At 47.3% G+C, this 15,673-nt stretch overlaps 1 protein-coding gene across 1 annotated transcript in view; it reads left to right on the forward strand.

The window, feature by feature from the left end:
- Positions 1-15,532, forward strand: part of ATP4A (ATPase, H+/K+ exchanging, alpha polypeptide) — a 45,828-nt gene extending 30,296 nt beyond the window's left edge. The window contains exons 16-23 of the mRNA XM_015418084.1: positions 594-744; positions 1,586-1,754; positions 2,177-2,338; positions 6,484-6,629; positions 8,927-9,060; positions 9,726-9,827; positions 14,071-14,162; positions 15,504-15,532. Coding sequence (XP_015273570.1) covers positions 594-744; positions 1,586-1,754; positions 2,177-2,338; positions 6,484-6,629; positions 8,927-9,060; positions 9,726-9,827; positions 14,071-14,162; positions 15,504-15,532 — 985 coding nt within the window. The remainder of the gene's footprint in view (positions 1-593; positions 745-1,585; positions 1,755-2,176; positions 2,339-6,483; positions 6,630-8,926; positions 9,061-9,725; positions 9,828-14,070; positions 14,163-15,503) is intronic.
- Positions 15,533-15,673: the final 141 nt, after the last annotated feature.

A 15,673-nucleotide genomic window follows, 5' to 3' on the forward strand; every position in this document is an offset into this window, starting at 1 on the left:
CTCGCTCAAAGCGCAGCTTCTAAAAGCCGCACCAAAGTTGAGACGCCATGGCGGGATCCCACGGATCCCCTGAGCCGCGGCACCTTTTCTCCTCGGCACGATCAGATGCCGGGGAGAAAGCTACGGTGGGAAGGGGAGGCTGGCGAACTGCGCATGCTCACACATGCGCAGTTCGGCCAGGGGCCGGGGATGCGCCGGCGCAAGAACGCCCCGGTGATCCCATGGCCGGGCTTGGGGCGCACTTATCGGATGAACCACAAAGGTAGGTGGTTCTGTTTTGGTGCGGGGTTTTGGGTGGAAGGGGCGGATCGGGGATGCAAGCAGCACGATTCCCAGATGTTGCTGTGGGATCGTGCACGTTTGCTGCGTCCCCGTTCCGTCCCTCTACCGGCCCAAAACCTCTCGTGTGACCGGGGCCCTAGTTACAATCAGTGAGAAGCGTTTCCTGTGCAAACCACACTGAAACGAATGAGGTGCACCAGTGTTGTCTCCTCTCATTGCAGTAGAGCTGATGTAGGAGAAACTTCAAAGTTCTTGTCCCTTGTGTATCTGAGACTCTATTTACGAGAAAGGTGTTTGCCTCTCTCATCTAGGGATGCCCGGGCCTGTGTAGTGAATGGGGGCCAGCTGAAAGACATGGAGACGGAAGAGTTGGTGGAGATCCTGAAGATGCACCCGGAGATGGTCTTTGCTCGCACTTCTCCCCAACAGAAGCTCATCATTGTGGAAAGCTGCCAGAAGCTGGTAAGGGCCACCAGACCCTAGAAAGAGTTTGGAAGAGGTGACGCACACGAACACAAGACGCTGCCGTATGTTGACTCAGACCATTAGCCTGGCACTAGCATTGGCCTAACCTGGATATAGCCCAGGCTAGCCCGATCTCATCAGATCTCGGAAGCTAAGCAGGGCCGGCCCTGGCTAGTATTTGGATGGGAGACCTCCAAGGAATACCAGGGTCATGACATGGAGGCAGGCAATGGCAAAACCACCTATGAATGTCTCGTGCCTTGAAAACCCTACGAGGTCGCTGTAAATCAGCTGCAACTTGACAGCAAAAAAAAGTATTGCCTGCTCTGACTGGCAGCACTTGTCCAAGACTCCGAGACTGGTCTTTCACACTGCCTACTACTCGATCATTTTAAATGGAGACCAGGGGTCATTTCATAGAAAAAGAGGTGCAGGAGCTCATTAGCATAACTCATTATCATAACTTATTTGCATATGCCACACCCCCTGACATCACCGGAAGTGTGTCAGAAGGCAACACCCACTGCTCAGGCTCCACTGGACTGTTTTGGATTCCTAGCTATTGTGGGGGGGTGGGAATGTGCAGATCTGTCCTCGCAGAGGAGGGAGAGCTTGTACCAGCATAAACCTTGGTCTTAAAAGTGTCACTGGTCTGTTTTGGACTTTGGGGCCGGGGGGATCTCTGCAGCTTACCTGGCTGCTTCTTGCTCTGACTGAGGGCTGCTGGGAGCAGGGGGTGGGGCTTGTTGCATGTGCCCGCCCCCTGAGCTCTTTACTGCCAGAGCTCCGCTCCTGTGCGCTCCTGCAGGAAATGACCCCTGGTACTCTTCCTTTGCAGGGTGCAATTGTGGCAGTAACGGGAGACGGAGTGAATGACTCCCCTGCGCTGAAGAAGGCTGATATCGGCGTGGCCATGGGCATTGCTGGATCCGATGCAGCCAAGAATGCTGCCGACATGATCTTGCTGGATGACAATTTCGCCTCCATTGTCACGGGCGTTGAACAAGGTCTGTTACGGGGAGATCCAAGGGGGTGGGGGAAGCAGCCTTCGATTACCAATCCAGCTATGATTGTAAGCATTGCTAATAATGATTTAAGCTCTTCAGTGGAAAACATAGATTGAGCTCCTTTGCTAAAGCTCTTCCTGCAATAATGGACCATCTCAAACATCAGTGGATGGGAGTCTGTTCCCCCCTCAGAACAAGCAGAGTTTTCCTGTCCACATGCTTGAGGAAATGAATGGACCAAGCCCTAAGTTCAGTGCGGAATCCCCAAAGGTTGAATAGGCCTGCAGCAAGACCATCAACCGCGGGCAATCTCATAATCACAAAGGGGGATTCGCGAGACGATTAAAAAAGATGGAGGACATAAATTGTCTCAGCAACAAGGAACAGTTGGTTAAAACCATCTCTGTCTTCCTCTGCTCCAGGGCGCCTGATCTTTGACAACCTCAAAAAATCCATTGCCTACACCCTCACCAAGAACATCCCCGAGCTGACCCCATACCTGATTTACATCACAGTCAGCGTCCCTCTTCCCCTCGGCTGCATCACCATCCTCTTCATCGAATTGTGCACAGACATTGTGAGTGGCAAATGGGTTCTTATTCCTAGTCCCATTTTTTTTTCTTTATCAATTCAGATTCATTCCATGCACTGTGTGGGTGCTGTTGGCCCTGTAAGTTTGTGAAAATAAGGCATGACCCTCAAAAGAGCAGAGGGGAGATATGCAGAAAGGAGAGCAGTTTGATAATTGGGGACTTACTAGCAGGTATTTATATCCAGTTGGGGCTAGGCATGGAGCTGATTCACTAGGATTTACCTTGCTGGACTCCCTGGATGTTATGGGAGGAGAGATTCTGATTGGATCGCCTTCATGGTTGTTGTCATTGTATTCTCAAGCAGCTTTGCACCTGAGTAATAGTGGCTGGTTTTATATAGCCAGATAGTTGCAGTTTGTGGCTGCTTTTGCCTGATCTGAAAACAGAACAGTTTCCATTAACCATTGAGTGTTAGCCAAATTGCTTTATTTACAGCAATTGGCAATTTATAAATGGGTTCTTGCCAGTTTATACCAAGGTCCTGTTCCCACCAAGGGTTACCAGAGAAGGATAACGAGGCTGTTGTTGTTAAAATAGATGTCTTTTACTTAAAGAGTAAATCTCATACAAACAATACTGATGCACTCACACATTCAATCAAGTTCCTTAGAATTACGAGCACAGTTGCATTAGCAGGTGGGGGTGATGATGGGCAATACTTATGTCTCACAGCGTTGGTTGTTCCAATGAAGAATGGATGGGAAGAAATGTAAACTAAAGGGAGTTCACACATGACCAGAACCAGCCAGAACGTGTGGATCTCTTGACTGCAGATCAAGAGATCAAAGTAGAGGCAAGGGTTTGGGGATAGCAAGTGGGACTTAAGAGGAGTAAAAAGCAGACAGGGGTTGTTGCGGGGGATGCTAGCTAGTTGATCAAGTAGGAGAGAGACAGACCATGTGACTGGTTCTCTCCTTTTATCGGGGGATCCAGGAGGTGGGTGGTGGCCGTGCCAACCTCCTGGCCCACCTACCTGTTAGTCCGTCCCAAAAACAATCCTATCGGTTGCCTATAGGAGTGGGAGGTTACCTATAAGGAGTGGCCAATATTGAAATCTAATACCTTACTCAAAGGAGGGCATCTGTGCAGGTGTGAAATCCTTGGCGTCAGGATGCTCCATTGTAGTGTAGATGAAGCTGGCCATTCTCATTGTGAACCAAATGTCCATTTGGCAGGAAATACCAGTGCAGGAACAAAGCAGTGATGTGTCGTATGTGACCACAAATAATTCTGCAATGGGGGCTGTCTCTGCTCAAGTTGTTGTTTCTTACTGCTCACAATAATGGAGATGTGTGCTTCTTCACCAGGCTAGTAACTGTGTAGCTGAAACCTTATAAGGCATGTACAGGCACCTTCTGTGTGTAGCATCACAACAGGTGACTTAGTGTACAGTTCTCTGAGCCTATGTGTGTGGGTGCACAGTCCATTGTGTGTAGCAATAAATATAGTCCATAAAGCAAAATATCAAGTTCATTCTCTAACATGAGGCACCTGTCCCCCATAGTTGAGTCATTAAAGTGACTGACTTCTGTTGCAGTGCAGGGACACTCTTACAGTTCATCCTTTCCACGCAGTTGGATGCATCCTTTAAATGATCAATACTGGCTAGATTGCTCTGTCTGTGGGTTTTGTTGGAGAAGTGATTGTTTGAGAAGTGATTGCAAGAAACTGTTGCAAAATTGGCAGGGTTCATGGGAAGACACAGAAGGCACACAGAGACACTAATAGTAAATCTCAGTTCAAAACTCTCAAAGCAGTATTTTCCTTTTAACTATGTGCCTTTCTAAAATTGGAAGTGGCAGTGGAGGAGTCCAGCATCTGTGAAGAAGTATTGCAGTGGGCAAGAAAGCAAAATAACCATGCAAATGATCTTATTGAAATTCTTTCGGGCATAGCCAAAGGGTTTGCCAAATGATGTGTACCTTGCTTATAGTTGGCAGGCATCAGCTAAATGAACAAGTTCTCAAGATTGAACAAAGGGTTTGCCAAATGATGTGTACCTTGCTTATAGTTGGCAGGCATCAGCTAAATGAACAAGTTCTCAAGATTGAACAAAGGGTTTGCCAAATGATGTGTACCTTGCTAAGGCATGACCCTCAAAAGAGCAGAGGGGAGATATGCAGAAAGGAGAGCAGCTTGATAAATTGGGAATTACTAGCAGGTACTAGCAGCCACCCAACACCCCTTGGTCTTCAGTGTCCTCCCTCTCATGATTTAACCAAGGCCCTTTCTGCACCCATATTTTGCCTTGGTTTCTGAGCGCATCCTATTCTTCCGTTCTGCATTCCCTCCTGCCTTCACTTCCAGTTTGTTTCGGGGCTTTCTCTTGTTTCTGCATTTGTTTTACAGGAATCTGCATTCAAACCGCTTCCCGCACTGTTGCCCCGCAGCTACCCAAACTCCCTTTGCAGCGATTCTTTATTCTCATCTGCTTTCGAATCACTAATCCTTTCTAAAGTAGAATTGTTTCTGCGGGTATTTAAGTGCTGCCCACTGCCCCTCCCCCCGTTTCCGCCTCTTTCTCTTTAGGCGGACGCCCCCTCCCCGTTCTGTTTTCTTTCCCTCCTTCTCCAAAGACTAAAGAGGATGTGTCCTCCCGTTCAGGCAAACTTTTAAAAAGCCAGAGAGAGCATAAGAAGGAATCAGTAAATATAAAGGACTAGGGGATTCCCTGCTCCCAAATGTGTCAGTCTTGCACGTGGGGGCCTGGATCTCCCCCTCCCTTCCCTTTCTTTTTGCCCAATCATGGAGGGAGGTGGGAGGGAGGGGTTGGGTCTGCAGTTAAAAGTTTTGAAAGGTGTTTGCCTTTCTCGACATCTTAAAAAAGGGGGGAAGCCAGTGTACAATACAAGGAACAGCAAAGAACACACCACTGACTGCAAATAAACGCACTGACTGACCATTCTGGATTAGTATATGCCAGCTTTTGAGACTGGGTCCCATTACAGCCATGCTTGAATAAGAATTATTCGAAACGCGGCATCAGGCATCCGGATTACGCGTCGGCTTTTTATGGCTCAGAAAATTTGATGACTTGCACTTCAATTTGGACTTTGATATTTGCTTCTACTCCCGCCCCCTGGGCTCTTTACTGCTGGAGCTCCGCTCCTGTGAGCTCCTGCAGGAAATGACTCCTGGAGCCCACCAAGGAACTGCAGGGTTGCTGGAGGATCACCATAAGTTGCCTTTGACTTGGCAGCATGCACAAACGCTATGGTCAAAACAGATCATAGAATCATCGAGTTGGAAGGGACCTCCGGGGTCATCTAGTCCAACCTCCTGCACAAATGCAGGAAATTCACAAATACCTCCTCCCCACACACACACCCAGTGACCCCCTGCTCTACGCCCAGAAGAGCGGGGGAACCCTCCAGGATCACTGGCCAAACTGGCCTGTAGAGCAATTGCTTCCTGCCCCCAAAGTGGCGTTCAGCATTTCCCTGGGCGTGTAAGAAAGGGCCACGAGAACTAAGCACTGAGGCAACCCTTCCTGCCCTCCCTTCTCGTGACCTGCCTACGTTTACTCAGAGTCAGGAGATCCAGATCAAACCTCTTGACTCTGAAGTCCAAAGCCCAAACAAATGTGCTTTGGTAGCTCTGTTGACAAGGCTTCCCAGGGCCTTTTTACTTCGAAGTAGGCACAGATGCTGCTAAGGTGAAGCAGCCCCAGGGGACGTATTCCCCCAAACTAAATGACACCACTCCGAAGCCGCCGTTAGCCCCCCCCCGATGAAATAAATACAGTCACTGATTAAAAACCTGTGTCCTGTCCAGTGTTCCCTCTAAGCTGAGTTAGGGTGAGCTAGCTCACAGTTTTTTAGCCTCTGGCTCACACATTTTTGTCTTTGCTCAGGAAGGAGGGCTCCAGAGCAAACTAATGTATGCAGGAGCCAAATGGCTCGCTCACAACTTTAATGCCAGTAGCTCACAAAGTAGAATGTTTGCTCACAAGACTCCACAGCATAGAGGGAACATTGGCTCCTGTCTGTATTAGCTCTCCGAGAGTCGTGCAGAATACAGTTTCTATCAGCAGTGGCAGGACACAGCTGAGCTACTGGCCCCTTCACCCCTTGTGTTGGCAAAGGAGGGTGGGCCGATACCTGACCGAAATCTGCCCGTGTTTCCATCTCGCGCAGGAGCGATCCAGTCATTTGCGGGGTTCACCGACTACCTCACTGCCATGGCCCAGGAGGGCTGGTACCCACTGAAGTGTGTGGGCCTTCGGGCCGACTGGGAGAACGACCATCTCCAGGATCTCCAGGATAGCTACGGGCAAGAGTGGGTGAGTCAAGAGCCACATCTGATCCACAGTCCCTGTGTCCTGAGGACACATACGGGTGGTGCATCCTTGAAGACAGGACTGGATTAGGACAGGGATCCCCAACCTTTCTGAGCCTGAGAGCACATTTGGAACACTGACACAGTGTGGTGAGCGCAGCCACAAAATGGCTGCCGCAGGAGGTGGAGCCAGCCACAAAATGGTTCCCACAGGAGGCCGAGCCAGCCACAAAATGGCTGCCGCAGCTTAACTTCAAATAGATACAAGCACATCACGGTGGTAGACAAAAACACTGACTGAGACGCACCGTGCAAAAGCTGAACCAAATACAAATGTCTAAAAATTATACATTATTGTAAGATATTGTATATTATCAATAAATCCATACAATCATAATGTATTATCAGTAAGTTTTCGTTAAATTTTATAAACTCCAACTCCATAAACATTTCATTATTTTTTCCACCATGTGTAATATCATTTCATTCAAAACAGTACAGGATATATACTCGAAAACCAACTCGAAAATGGTAAGTCCATAACCTTTTTGGAATGAGGTTTTTGCATGAAGTTTCTGAAGTTTGCATTCCACTATAAATGTCATTGTGACGTCCTCCTTATTAGGGAGGACTGGTTTCACTTTAAAAGTGTTCTTTATTTTGTTCTACTGGGTATATCCGGCTGCCACCAGGAAATTTAAGGCTTTCCAAACCTTTATACTTTACTGTTGCTCTTACTAGTTAGGTAGTCCGAGTTCAAGGAGGAACTATGTGGTCCTGAGGAAGTATTTCTTTCAGAGCTGGTATACTTAAATAAAAGAGGATTTATTGAAGTAATTCATAAATAAAAGGGTAGAACAATGTAACCAGTAAGGAGTAAATCATGAACAAATGCTTAGTGTATCACACACAATCTGCTCCCTTACTGACAGGGATCTTTCAGGTAACTTTGTAACGCTTTAACTCAAGGTCATATATGTTCACTGTTTCTCTCCAGGACATACAGCCTTTCCTATAACTTGTCTTCAATTAAGCTTTCATTTAATTTTTCCTATTCTCTCAGCCTTCCTTCTGCTTCTCACTTCCCTCACACACAGAACTAGCTGCTTGTCTAACTCATTCCCCACACAGAACTGCTTCTCTCTGCTTCTCTCTCAGAACTCCGAACTTATCAACTGTCAACCTGTAACTGAAACTCTAGACTTACATACTCCTCCACTCATTTTCACTTCCAAAACCCCTCCCCCTCTCTGTCAACCACCAATCATACCACGCTTGCTTCTCTCAACCACTCTAGTCTACTTACCACTGCCATGCAACCAAACTTTTAAAGACACACACACACACCAAAACAAGGAATCGTTACAGTCATGTTGCTGGCTTAAGTCAATATAAAAAGAATTCTTGTCGGGGAAATTTACCAGCAGGGCAATTCGAAGACTTGGGTTTTAAAAGGGCGATTCTTGAGAAAGATTCCTTCAAACAGGTTTCAACCGAGTATCGGTTGAATCATGATTGGAAGGTTCATCAAGGAAGCAAGCTCAAGAATATTTACATATTATGGACTTACTATTTTCATGTTGGTTTTCGAGTATATATCCTGTATTGTTTTGAATGAAAACATATTACATGTGGTGGGAAAATAATGAAATGTTTATGGTTAAAGTTTATAAAATTTAATGAGTGTGTATTGATAATACGTTAGGATTGTACAAATTTATTGATAATATACAATATCTTACAGTATTATATAATTTTTAGACATCTATATTTGGCTCAGTTTTTGCATAGTGCGTGTCTGTCAGCAGCTGACCTTCAGTCACGCAGTGCAGATCCTTGTGTTGTGGTGGCAGCTGCTGCCAAAGCAATATTTTTTAAAAATAATCTGTACTGCCAATCAAATCTCCAACAGCCAATCAGAAGCCTTCCTGGGCAAAAGCCCTACCTGGCCCCGCCTACCTCCTAAACCCCCCAGCAGGCACCATGGCAACTGCAGGCACCATGTTGGGGACCCCTGGCTCAGGAAAGGCACAGCCTGGTGATTATTTAGCACCAGTTTGAAGGTTTGTTTACATTTTGCATGGTTTGCAGGAATCTAGCAACCGGTGAGTTTTAAGCCATCCACCGGAAACTGGCCAGTCTATTTCACGTCTTCTATATGCCCTAAATTAAGGGTACAGAATGGAAAGCATGCCCCCTCTGTTCCTGGGGGGGGTACTACTGACCCTAGACTGATGAATTGGGAGGGCGGATGACGTTGAGTGTTCGAACGTGACAGTTGGCTGCGCTGCTCTCTTTCAGACCTTTGGGCAGCGCCTCTACCAGGAATATACCTGCTACACCGTCTTCTTCATCAGCATTGAGATGTGTCAGATTGCTGACGTGCTCATCCGCAAGACACGGCGTCTCTCCGTCTTCCAGCAGGGGTTCTTCCGGTAGGTGGGAGCCCCATAGTCCGTGCCCTATCAACTCTGCATATCAACTCTTCATGCCCCAACGAGAACCTTTCTACCTTGCCTCCTTTAATGCAAATTCACACCGATGATTCCCACTACCAACTGCGGCTTGGCTTTGGATTTTTGTGTACTGCCAACCCATGCCCAGCAATGTGATTTTGCTTTTAAATTTAAATGGTTAGTTCTCATGCTGTTCCCCAGAAACAGATGCATCTTGGTTTCGCTGCTCTCAGCCACACTTCTGGGGTCGTACCAGAGACAGGAAACAGAGGAACTCTGGGAAACCTCTTTAGTCCAGCCCTAACCTGAATTTCCAGCAGGTGAACCAACTGGCGTGTCCCAGGTGTGGGTCCTGACCCACCCGGTGGCTCTGCACTGATTCCTCACCCCAACATACCCGTGGACCTAGCCTTTACCCCATTTCTGGCTGTGGTTCTGCATCAGTGCATGCTTGCAGTATCACATCTACAGCTGAGCAGCTGAGCAACCTGGTGGACTTCCTTGGTGGCCAAAAGCAGAGAGACATAGGAGCCCTCCTTTACCCTTGTGTCTGTGCAGCCTCACTCTCAAGTCTGCCCCCTACTGGATAGAATCCACTAAGCCTGGACTCTCCTCTTCCATCTCCCGTCTCCTTCCCTTTGCAGAAACAAAGTTCTGGTGATCGCCATCGTCTTCCAGCTCTGCCTAGGCTGCTTCCTCTGCTACTGCCCCGGGATGCCCAACATATTCAACTTCATGCCCATACGGTAAGGACTCATTCATCGGGAAGGATTCAGTTTCTAAAAGAGTCTCTATGGGGTGACTTTGTAGACTTCTAGGTCTAGAAGAGCCCATAGTCTCTGTGGACCTCATACTTCTAAAATGACTCAGAATGTCTCCTCGAAGTACATTGAGCTTTCAAGAAGTTGAGAAGGACAGAATGGCAAAGGATATTGGATAGAGTGTTGGACTAGGATCCTGAGATACAGGCTTGAATCCCCCGCTTCTACCGTGGAAGGTCACTTGGTGACCTTGGGCCTGTCACAAACTCTCAATCTAGCCTGCCTCGCAGGGTGGTTGTTGTGAAAGAATGAGTGTTCTAAGCTGCTCTCAGCCCCAACTGAAGAGAAAGGCCCTCCAGGTTAAGAACTCCCTGCAAGAAACCAGCAAAGCATATAAAAGAGCCAGTGCAGTGTAGTGGTTAAGTGTCAGACAACCCGTGGACCCAGCCTTCACCCCATTTATGGCTGTGGCTCTGCATCAGTGCATGCTCACTGTGCTCACATCTACAGCTGAGCAACCTGGTGGACTTCCTTGGTGGCCAAAAGCAGAGAGACATAGGAGCCCTCCTTTACCCTTGTGTCTGTGCAGCCTCACTCTCAAGCCTGCCCCCTACTGGATAGAATCCACTAAGCCTGGACTCTCCTCTTCCATCTCCCGTCTCCTTCCCTTTGCAGAAACAAAGTTCTGGTGATCGCCATCGTCTTCCAGCTCTGCCTAGGCTGCTTCCTCTGCTACTGCCCCGGGATGCCCAACATATTCAACTTCATGCCCATACGGTAAGGACTCATTCACCGGGAAGGATTCAGTTTCTAAAAGAGTCTCTATGGGGTGACTTTGTAGACTTCTAGGTCTAGAAGAGCCCATAGTCTCTATGGACCTCATACTTCTAAAATGACTCAGAATGTCTCCTCGAAGTACATTGAGCTTTCAAGAAGTTGAGAAGGACAGAATGGCAAAGGATATTGGATAGAGTGTTGGACTAGGATCCTGAGATACAGGCTTGAATCCCCCGCTTCTACCGTGGAAGGTCACTTGGTGACCTTGGGCCTGTCACAAACTCTCAATCTAGCCTGCCTCGCAGGGTGGTTGTTGTGAAAGAATGAGTGTTCTAAGCTGCTCTCAGCCCCAACTGAAGAGAAAGGCCCTCCAGGTTAAGAACTCCCTGCAAGAAACCAGCAAAGCATATAAAAGAGCCAGTGCAGTGTAGTGGTTAAGTGTCAGACTAGTATCTGGGAGACCCAGGGTCAAATTTCCACTCCTGCCTCAGACACTTGCTGTGTGACCTTGGGCCAGTCACATTCTCTCAGTCTAACCCACCTCACAGGGTTATTGTGACAATAAAATGGAGGAGAGGAGAATGATGTCAGCTGCCTTGGATCCCTGTTGGGGAGAAAGGCGGGGTACAAATTAATTAAATTTTCTAAAATGCCTAGAACTTCTGCCCCTTCTGTATTATGTATCTGGGAATTTTTTTTTACATGGGGGATATATATGAAAAAAGGGGAGTGTCCTCCCCAAGAGCACTGCTCATTCTATACAGTACAGCTCATTCTATACCACCAACAGTACAGCTCATTCTATACCACCTCACTCTGCTGTGTGAGTCGGGTCTGATTCCCTGTTCGAGCCTGAACGGGAAACAAAGAGATAAGGGGGAGGGACTTAACCCAAACAAATAAATAAAGTACCCGAAAGCTTAGTTTACATACGCATGGTCAAAGCAATGGTATTCCCAGGTCATGTATGGCTGCGAGAGTTGGACTATAAGGAAGGCCGAGCGCCGAAGAATAGATTCTTTTGAACTATGGTGCTGGAGAAGACTCTTGAGAGTCCCCTGGACTGCGAGAAGATCAAATCAGTCAATCCTAAAAGAAATCAACTCTGACTGTTCCCTGGAAGGCCAGATACTGAAACTGAAGCTCAAATACTTTGGCCATCAAATGAGAAGGAAGCACTCACTGGAGAAGACCCTGATGCTGGGAAAGACTGAAGGTCAAAGAAGACGGGGACGGCAAAGGATGAGATGGTTAGACAGTGTCATGGATGCAACGAACATGAAGTTGAGCAAACTTCAGAGGACAGCAGAAGACAGGAAGGCCTGGCGTGATCTGGTCCATGGGGTCGCGAGGAGTCGGACTCGACTGTGCGACTGAACAACAAGGACCAGCAAAAGGGCCAGTGGCTAGGAACCATGCATATAGCTCAATTATTATCAAGAATACATATATTTATTCACATCAGTTAGTTAAAAAGTTATAGGCCCAGTTGTAGCCTCAATAAAGATTAAAAGTGTACAACACTCACAGGTGGGACTTATTGCGACCAGACACGTTTCAGCCAAAGTGGCCTTCCTCAGTGGTCAAGCGATATTTGTACAAAATGGCTCAATGATACAATAAGAAGACAAGAAGTTAATCAACATAGGACCAAAAAAGGAGTTTAATAGTTACAATCAATTGACCCAAGGCCTGAGAGCACTGATGAGTCCTCCTAGAGTATTGCCTTGTGTTATGATCAGGTAAACACTTTTGGTACATTGGCTCGGATTTGATTATATCTTCTGGACCACTTGTGTATGTTGTACATATTTATCCTGTATTGAGGCTGCAATAGGGCCCATAACTGTGTTTAGCTAACTGATTATAATAAATACATTAATTTTTTGATGATAATTAAGTTATAAGTATAGTTTTTAGCCACTGTATGTAACTAACTTTGTATGTAACTAACCTTTCGGGACAGGGAAGCATACAGCAGCTGAAAAGACAAAAGCTCCCTTTAGTTCAGCACCGTGGACAGCGGCATCCAGTCGTTCCAAGCCGGGATGCTTTCCAGCCTACACTAAAGTACCGTCTTGTGGGTGGCAGCGTCTACTAAATGTTCTGCTGCCCCCTAGACAACAGCCCACCAAGAAGCACTTATCACAACCTATTTAGATGCATACCCTTTTTTTTCCGTTGAGTGACTCGAAAGGGCTTGCAGTAAAGCGTGCTAATAAGGACATTTCTAACCCAGCTAATTTAGAACTCTATCTTCACAATGTTAACTCCGGAGGGGTCACTCTGTTTGTCTGTAGCAGCAAATTAAAACAGCAGTCCAGTGACACCTTAATGACTGTCAATTCCAATGAATTTAGTCTTTGAGGTGCTACTGGGCTCCAGTTGTTTTCGGGTACTCCTCCACATGCAGCTGCTGGTGTGACCATGGGTCAGTCACAAGTTCTCTCAGGGCTGTTCTCTCAAGAGCAGTCCTTGAAAGAGCTCTCTCAGCCCCACCCACCTCACAGGGTGTCTGTTCTGGGGAGGCGAACGGAAGGAGATTGTAAGCCACTCTGAGACTCCGAGTGAAGGGTGGGGTATAAATCCAATCTCCTCTTCTTCTCTTCGTCTCCATATCCTTCTGCCCAAACTGAGCGCTTATCCTTTTTGTGACTCAGCCAACTGTTTTGAGTGCCCTCTCAAAATTCATCGTCCAGCATTGCCAGTGGCATGTAAATGTCACATAAAAAAGGTAAAGGTTCCGTTGCTCGAAAGCCAGTCGAGTCTGACTCTAGGGTTGCGGTGCTCATCTCCATTTCAAAGCCGAAGAGCGAGCGCTGTCCGAAGACGTTTCCGTGGTCATGTGGCCGGCATGAATAAACACCAAGGCGCACGGAACGCTGTTACCCTCCCACCGAAGTGGTACCTATTTATCTACTTGCAATTTCTTGCTTTCGAACTGCTAAGTTGGCAGGAGCTGGAACTAGAGACGTGAGCTCACTCCGTCATGCGGTACACTCGAGTCTTGAACTGCTGAACTACCAACCTTCCACAGCCTGCAGTTCAGCGTCTTAACCACTTGAGCCACTGCATAACTGATCACAAAATGTTTCAGTCCATGGCTGTTTGTTTATGGCTAGCTCCAAGCTAATGAGCGTAGCTAGAGGAAGTCCATCTTTGTTTCAAATGTTCCCCCAAAGGACCCTGTGCCTGGAGAAAAGTCGTCCATTGGACATTGCTTGTTCCAGATGAAGTTTTGGAAGTGGCTGGACACCGGAAGGAGTCCGGGGCAGAGGCTGAAGCTTCTGCTAGACTGGTGGAACCCAAGCTTAAAGATGGAAGGCTAGGATCTGATTGGAACGAGCTAGTAGGGAATGCTCAGGCCAGCTTTGATCAATCCACACTGGTTGCTGTCAAGCTCAATGGACCGCCCTGGAAACTGACCTTTCTTTTCCCTGATCCTACCCAGATTCCAGTGGTGGCTCGTGCCACTTCCCTACGGCCTCCTCATCTTTGTCTATGACGAGATCCGAAAGCTGGGAGTACGGAGGCACCCGGGAAGTAAGTAACCATAGGCAAGCCCCCCTAAGGCTGCCATCTCCCCCTTCTCCCCACACCAACATTCCCAGTCAAAAAGATACTTCTTCTCCCCCCCCCCATGCTCCCTCTAAGCTGTGGTGTCTTGTGAGCAAAAATTCTACCTTGTGAGCTACTGGCATTAAAGTGGTGAGCGAGCGATTTGGCATAAGTTAGTTTGCTCTGGAGCCATCATTCCCGAGACAAAAATGTGTGAGCCGGAGGCTAAAAAAACTGTGAGCTAGCTCACACTATCTCAGCTTAGAGGGAACACTGCGCCCCCAGCACTATTTCTGTGTTTACAGCACTGGGAACATCCGATCCTTTCTTCAGTCCAATTTATTTATTTGTACCCCATTGAGACTTGTTCCCTTTGGCTTCTCCAAATCAGATATTACCAATAGACACTGCCCTAAGAAATAACAGTAAAAAAGAGCAAGAGTCCAGTAGCACGTTAAAGACTAACAAAATTTGTGACAGAGTTGAGCTTGCGTGAGTCACCACTCACTTCTTCAGCTACGTCTCCAGAAAAAGCATCGTACTCAAGTGCCTTGCAGGGAAAGAAGTTGTTATTCACCAAGTTATTTACGAAAGCTCATCCCCGGCCACAAATTTCGTTAGTCTTTAAGGTGCTACTGGACTCAAAGAATGATGAACACATGGAATTCACTGCCACAGGAGGTGGTGGTGGTCAATGTTCCCGCTAAGCTGTGGGGTCTTGTGAGTAAAAGTTCTACTTTGTGAGCTACTGACATTAAAGTTGTGAGCAAGCAATATGGCTAGTGCATAAATTAGCTTGCTCTGGAGCCATCCCTTCCTGAGCTAAGACAAAAAATGTGTGAGCCGGAGGCTGAAAAACTGTGAGCTAGCTCACATTAACTCAGCCTAGAGGGAACACTGGTGGTGGTTACAAGCGTGGACAACTTCAAGAGGGAATTACATAAGCATATGGAGCAGAAGTCCATCAGTGGCTATTAGTCACAAGGCATAGATAGGAGCTCTCAGGCTGGGGAAAGAGATGCTCTGTATTCTTGGTGCTTGGGGGGAGCAACAGTGGGAGGGCTTCTAGTGTCCTGGCCCCACTGCTGGACCTCCTGGTGGCACCTGGTATTTTTGGCCACTGTGTGACAGAGTATTCGACTGGATAGGTAGGTCATTGGCCTGATCCAACATTGGCTTCTCTTATGTTCTTATGACTCTTGCTCTTTTCTACTGCTGCTGACAGACATGACGACCCATCTTGATCTAAGATATTACAGTTTGGGTCAGGCAAGTTACCGCCACCTTTTGCTATGATCTCACTGGATTAATTCTCCCTCCCTACAGGTTGGTGGGACAAAGAACTCTACTATTAAAAATGAAGCTTTTTGCAAAGAGCTGTCCCTCCGCTGCACTCTTTATTGCACCATCCAGGACGAGAAACGACAGTGACGGGGGAACAGTTTCCCGTCAGTCATGCAACCAAGCTTTTCACGTTTCCAGATAAAGCATCATAA

The sequence above is a fragment of the Gekko japonicus genome, unplaced genomic scaffold, assembly GCF_001447785.1.
Source record: "Gekko japonicus isolate JY-2015 unplaced genomic scaffold, Gekko_japonicus_V1.1 scaffold1411, whole genome shotgun sequence".
NCBI classification, from domain to species: domain Eukaryota; kingdom Metazoa; phylum Chordata; class Lepidosauria; order Squamata; family Gekkonidae; genus Gekko; species Gekko japonicus.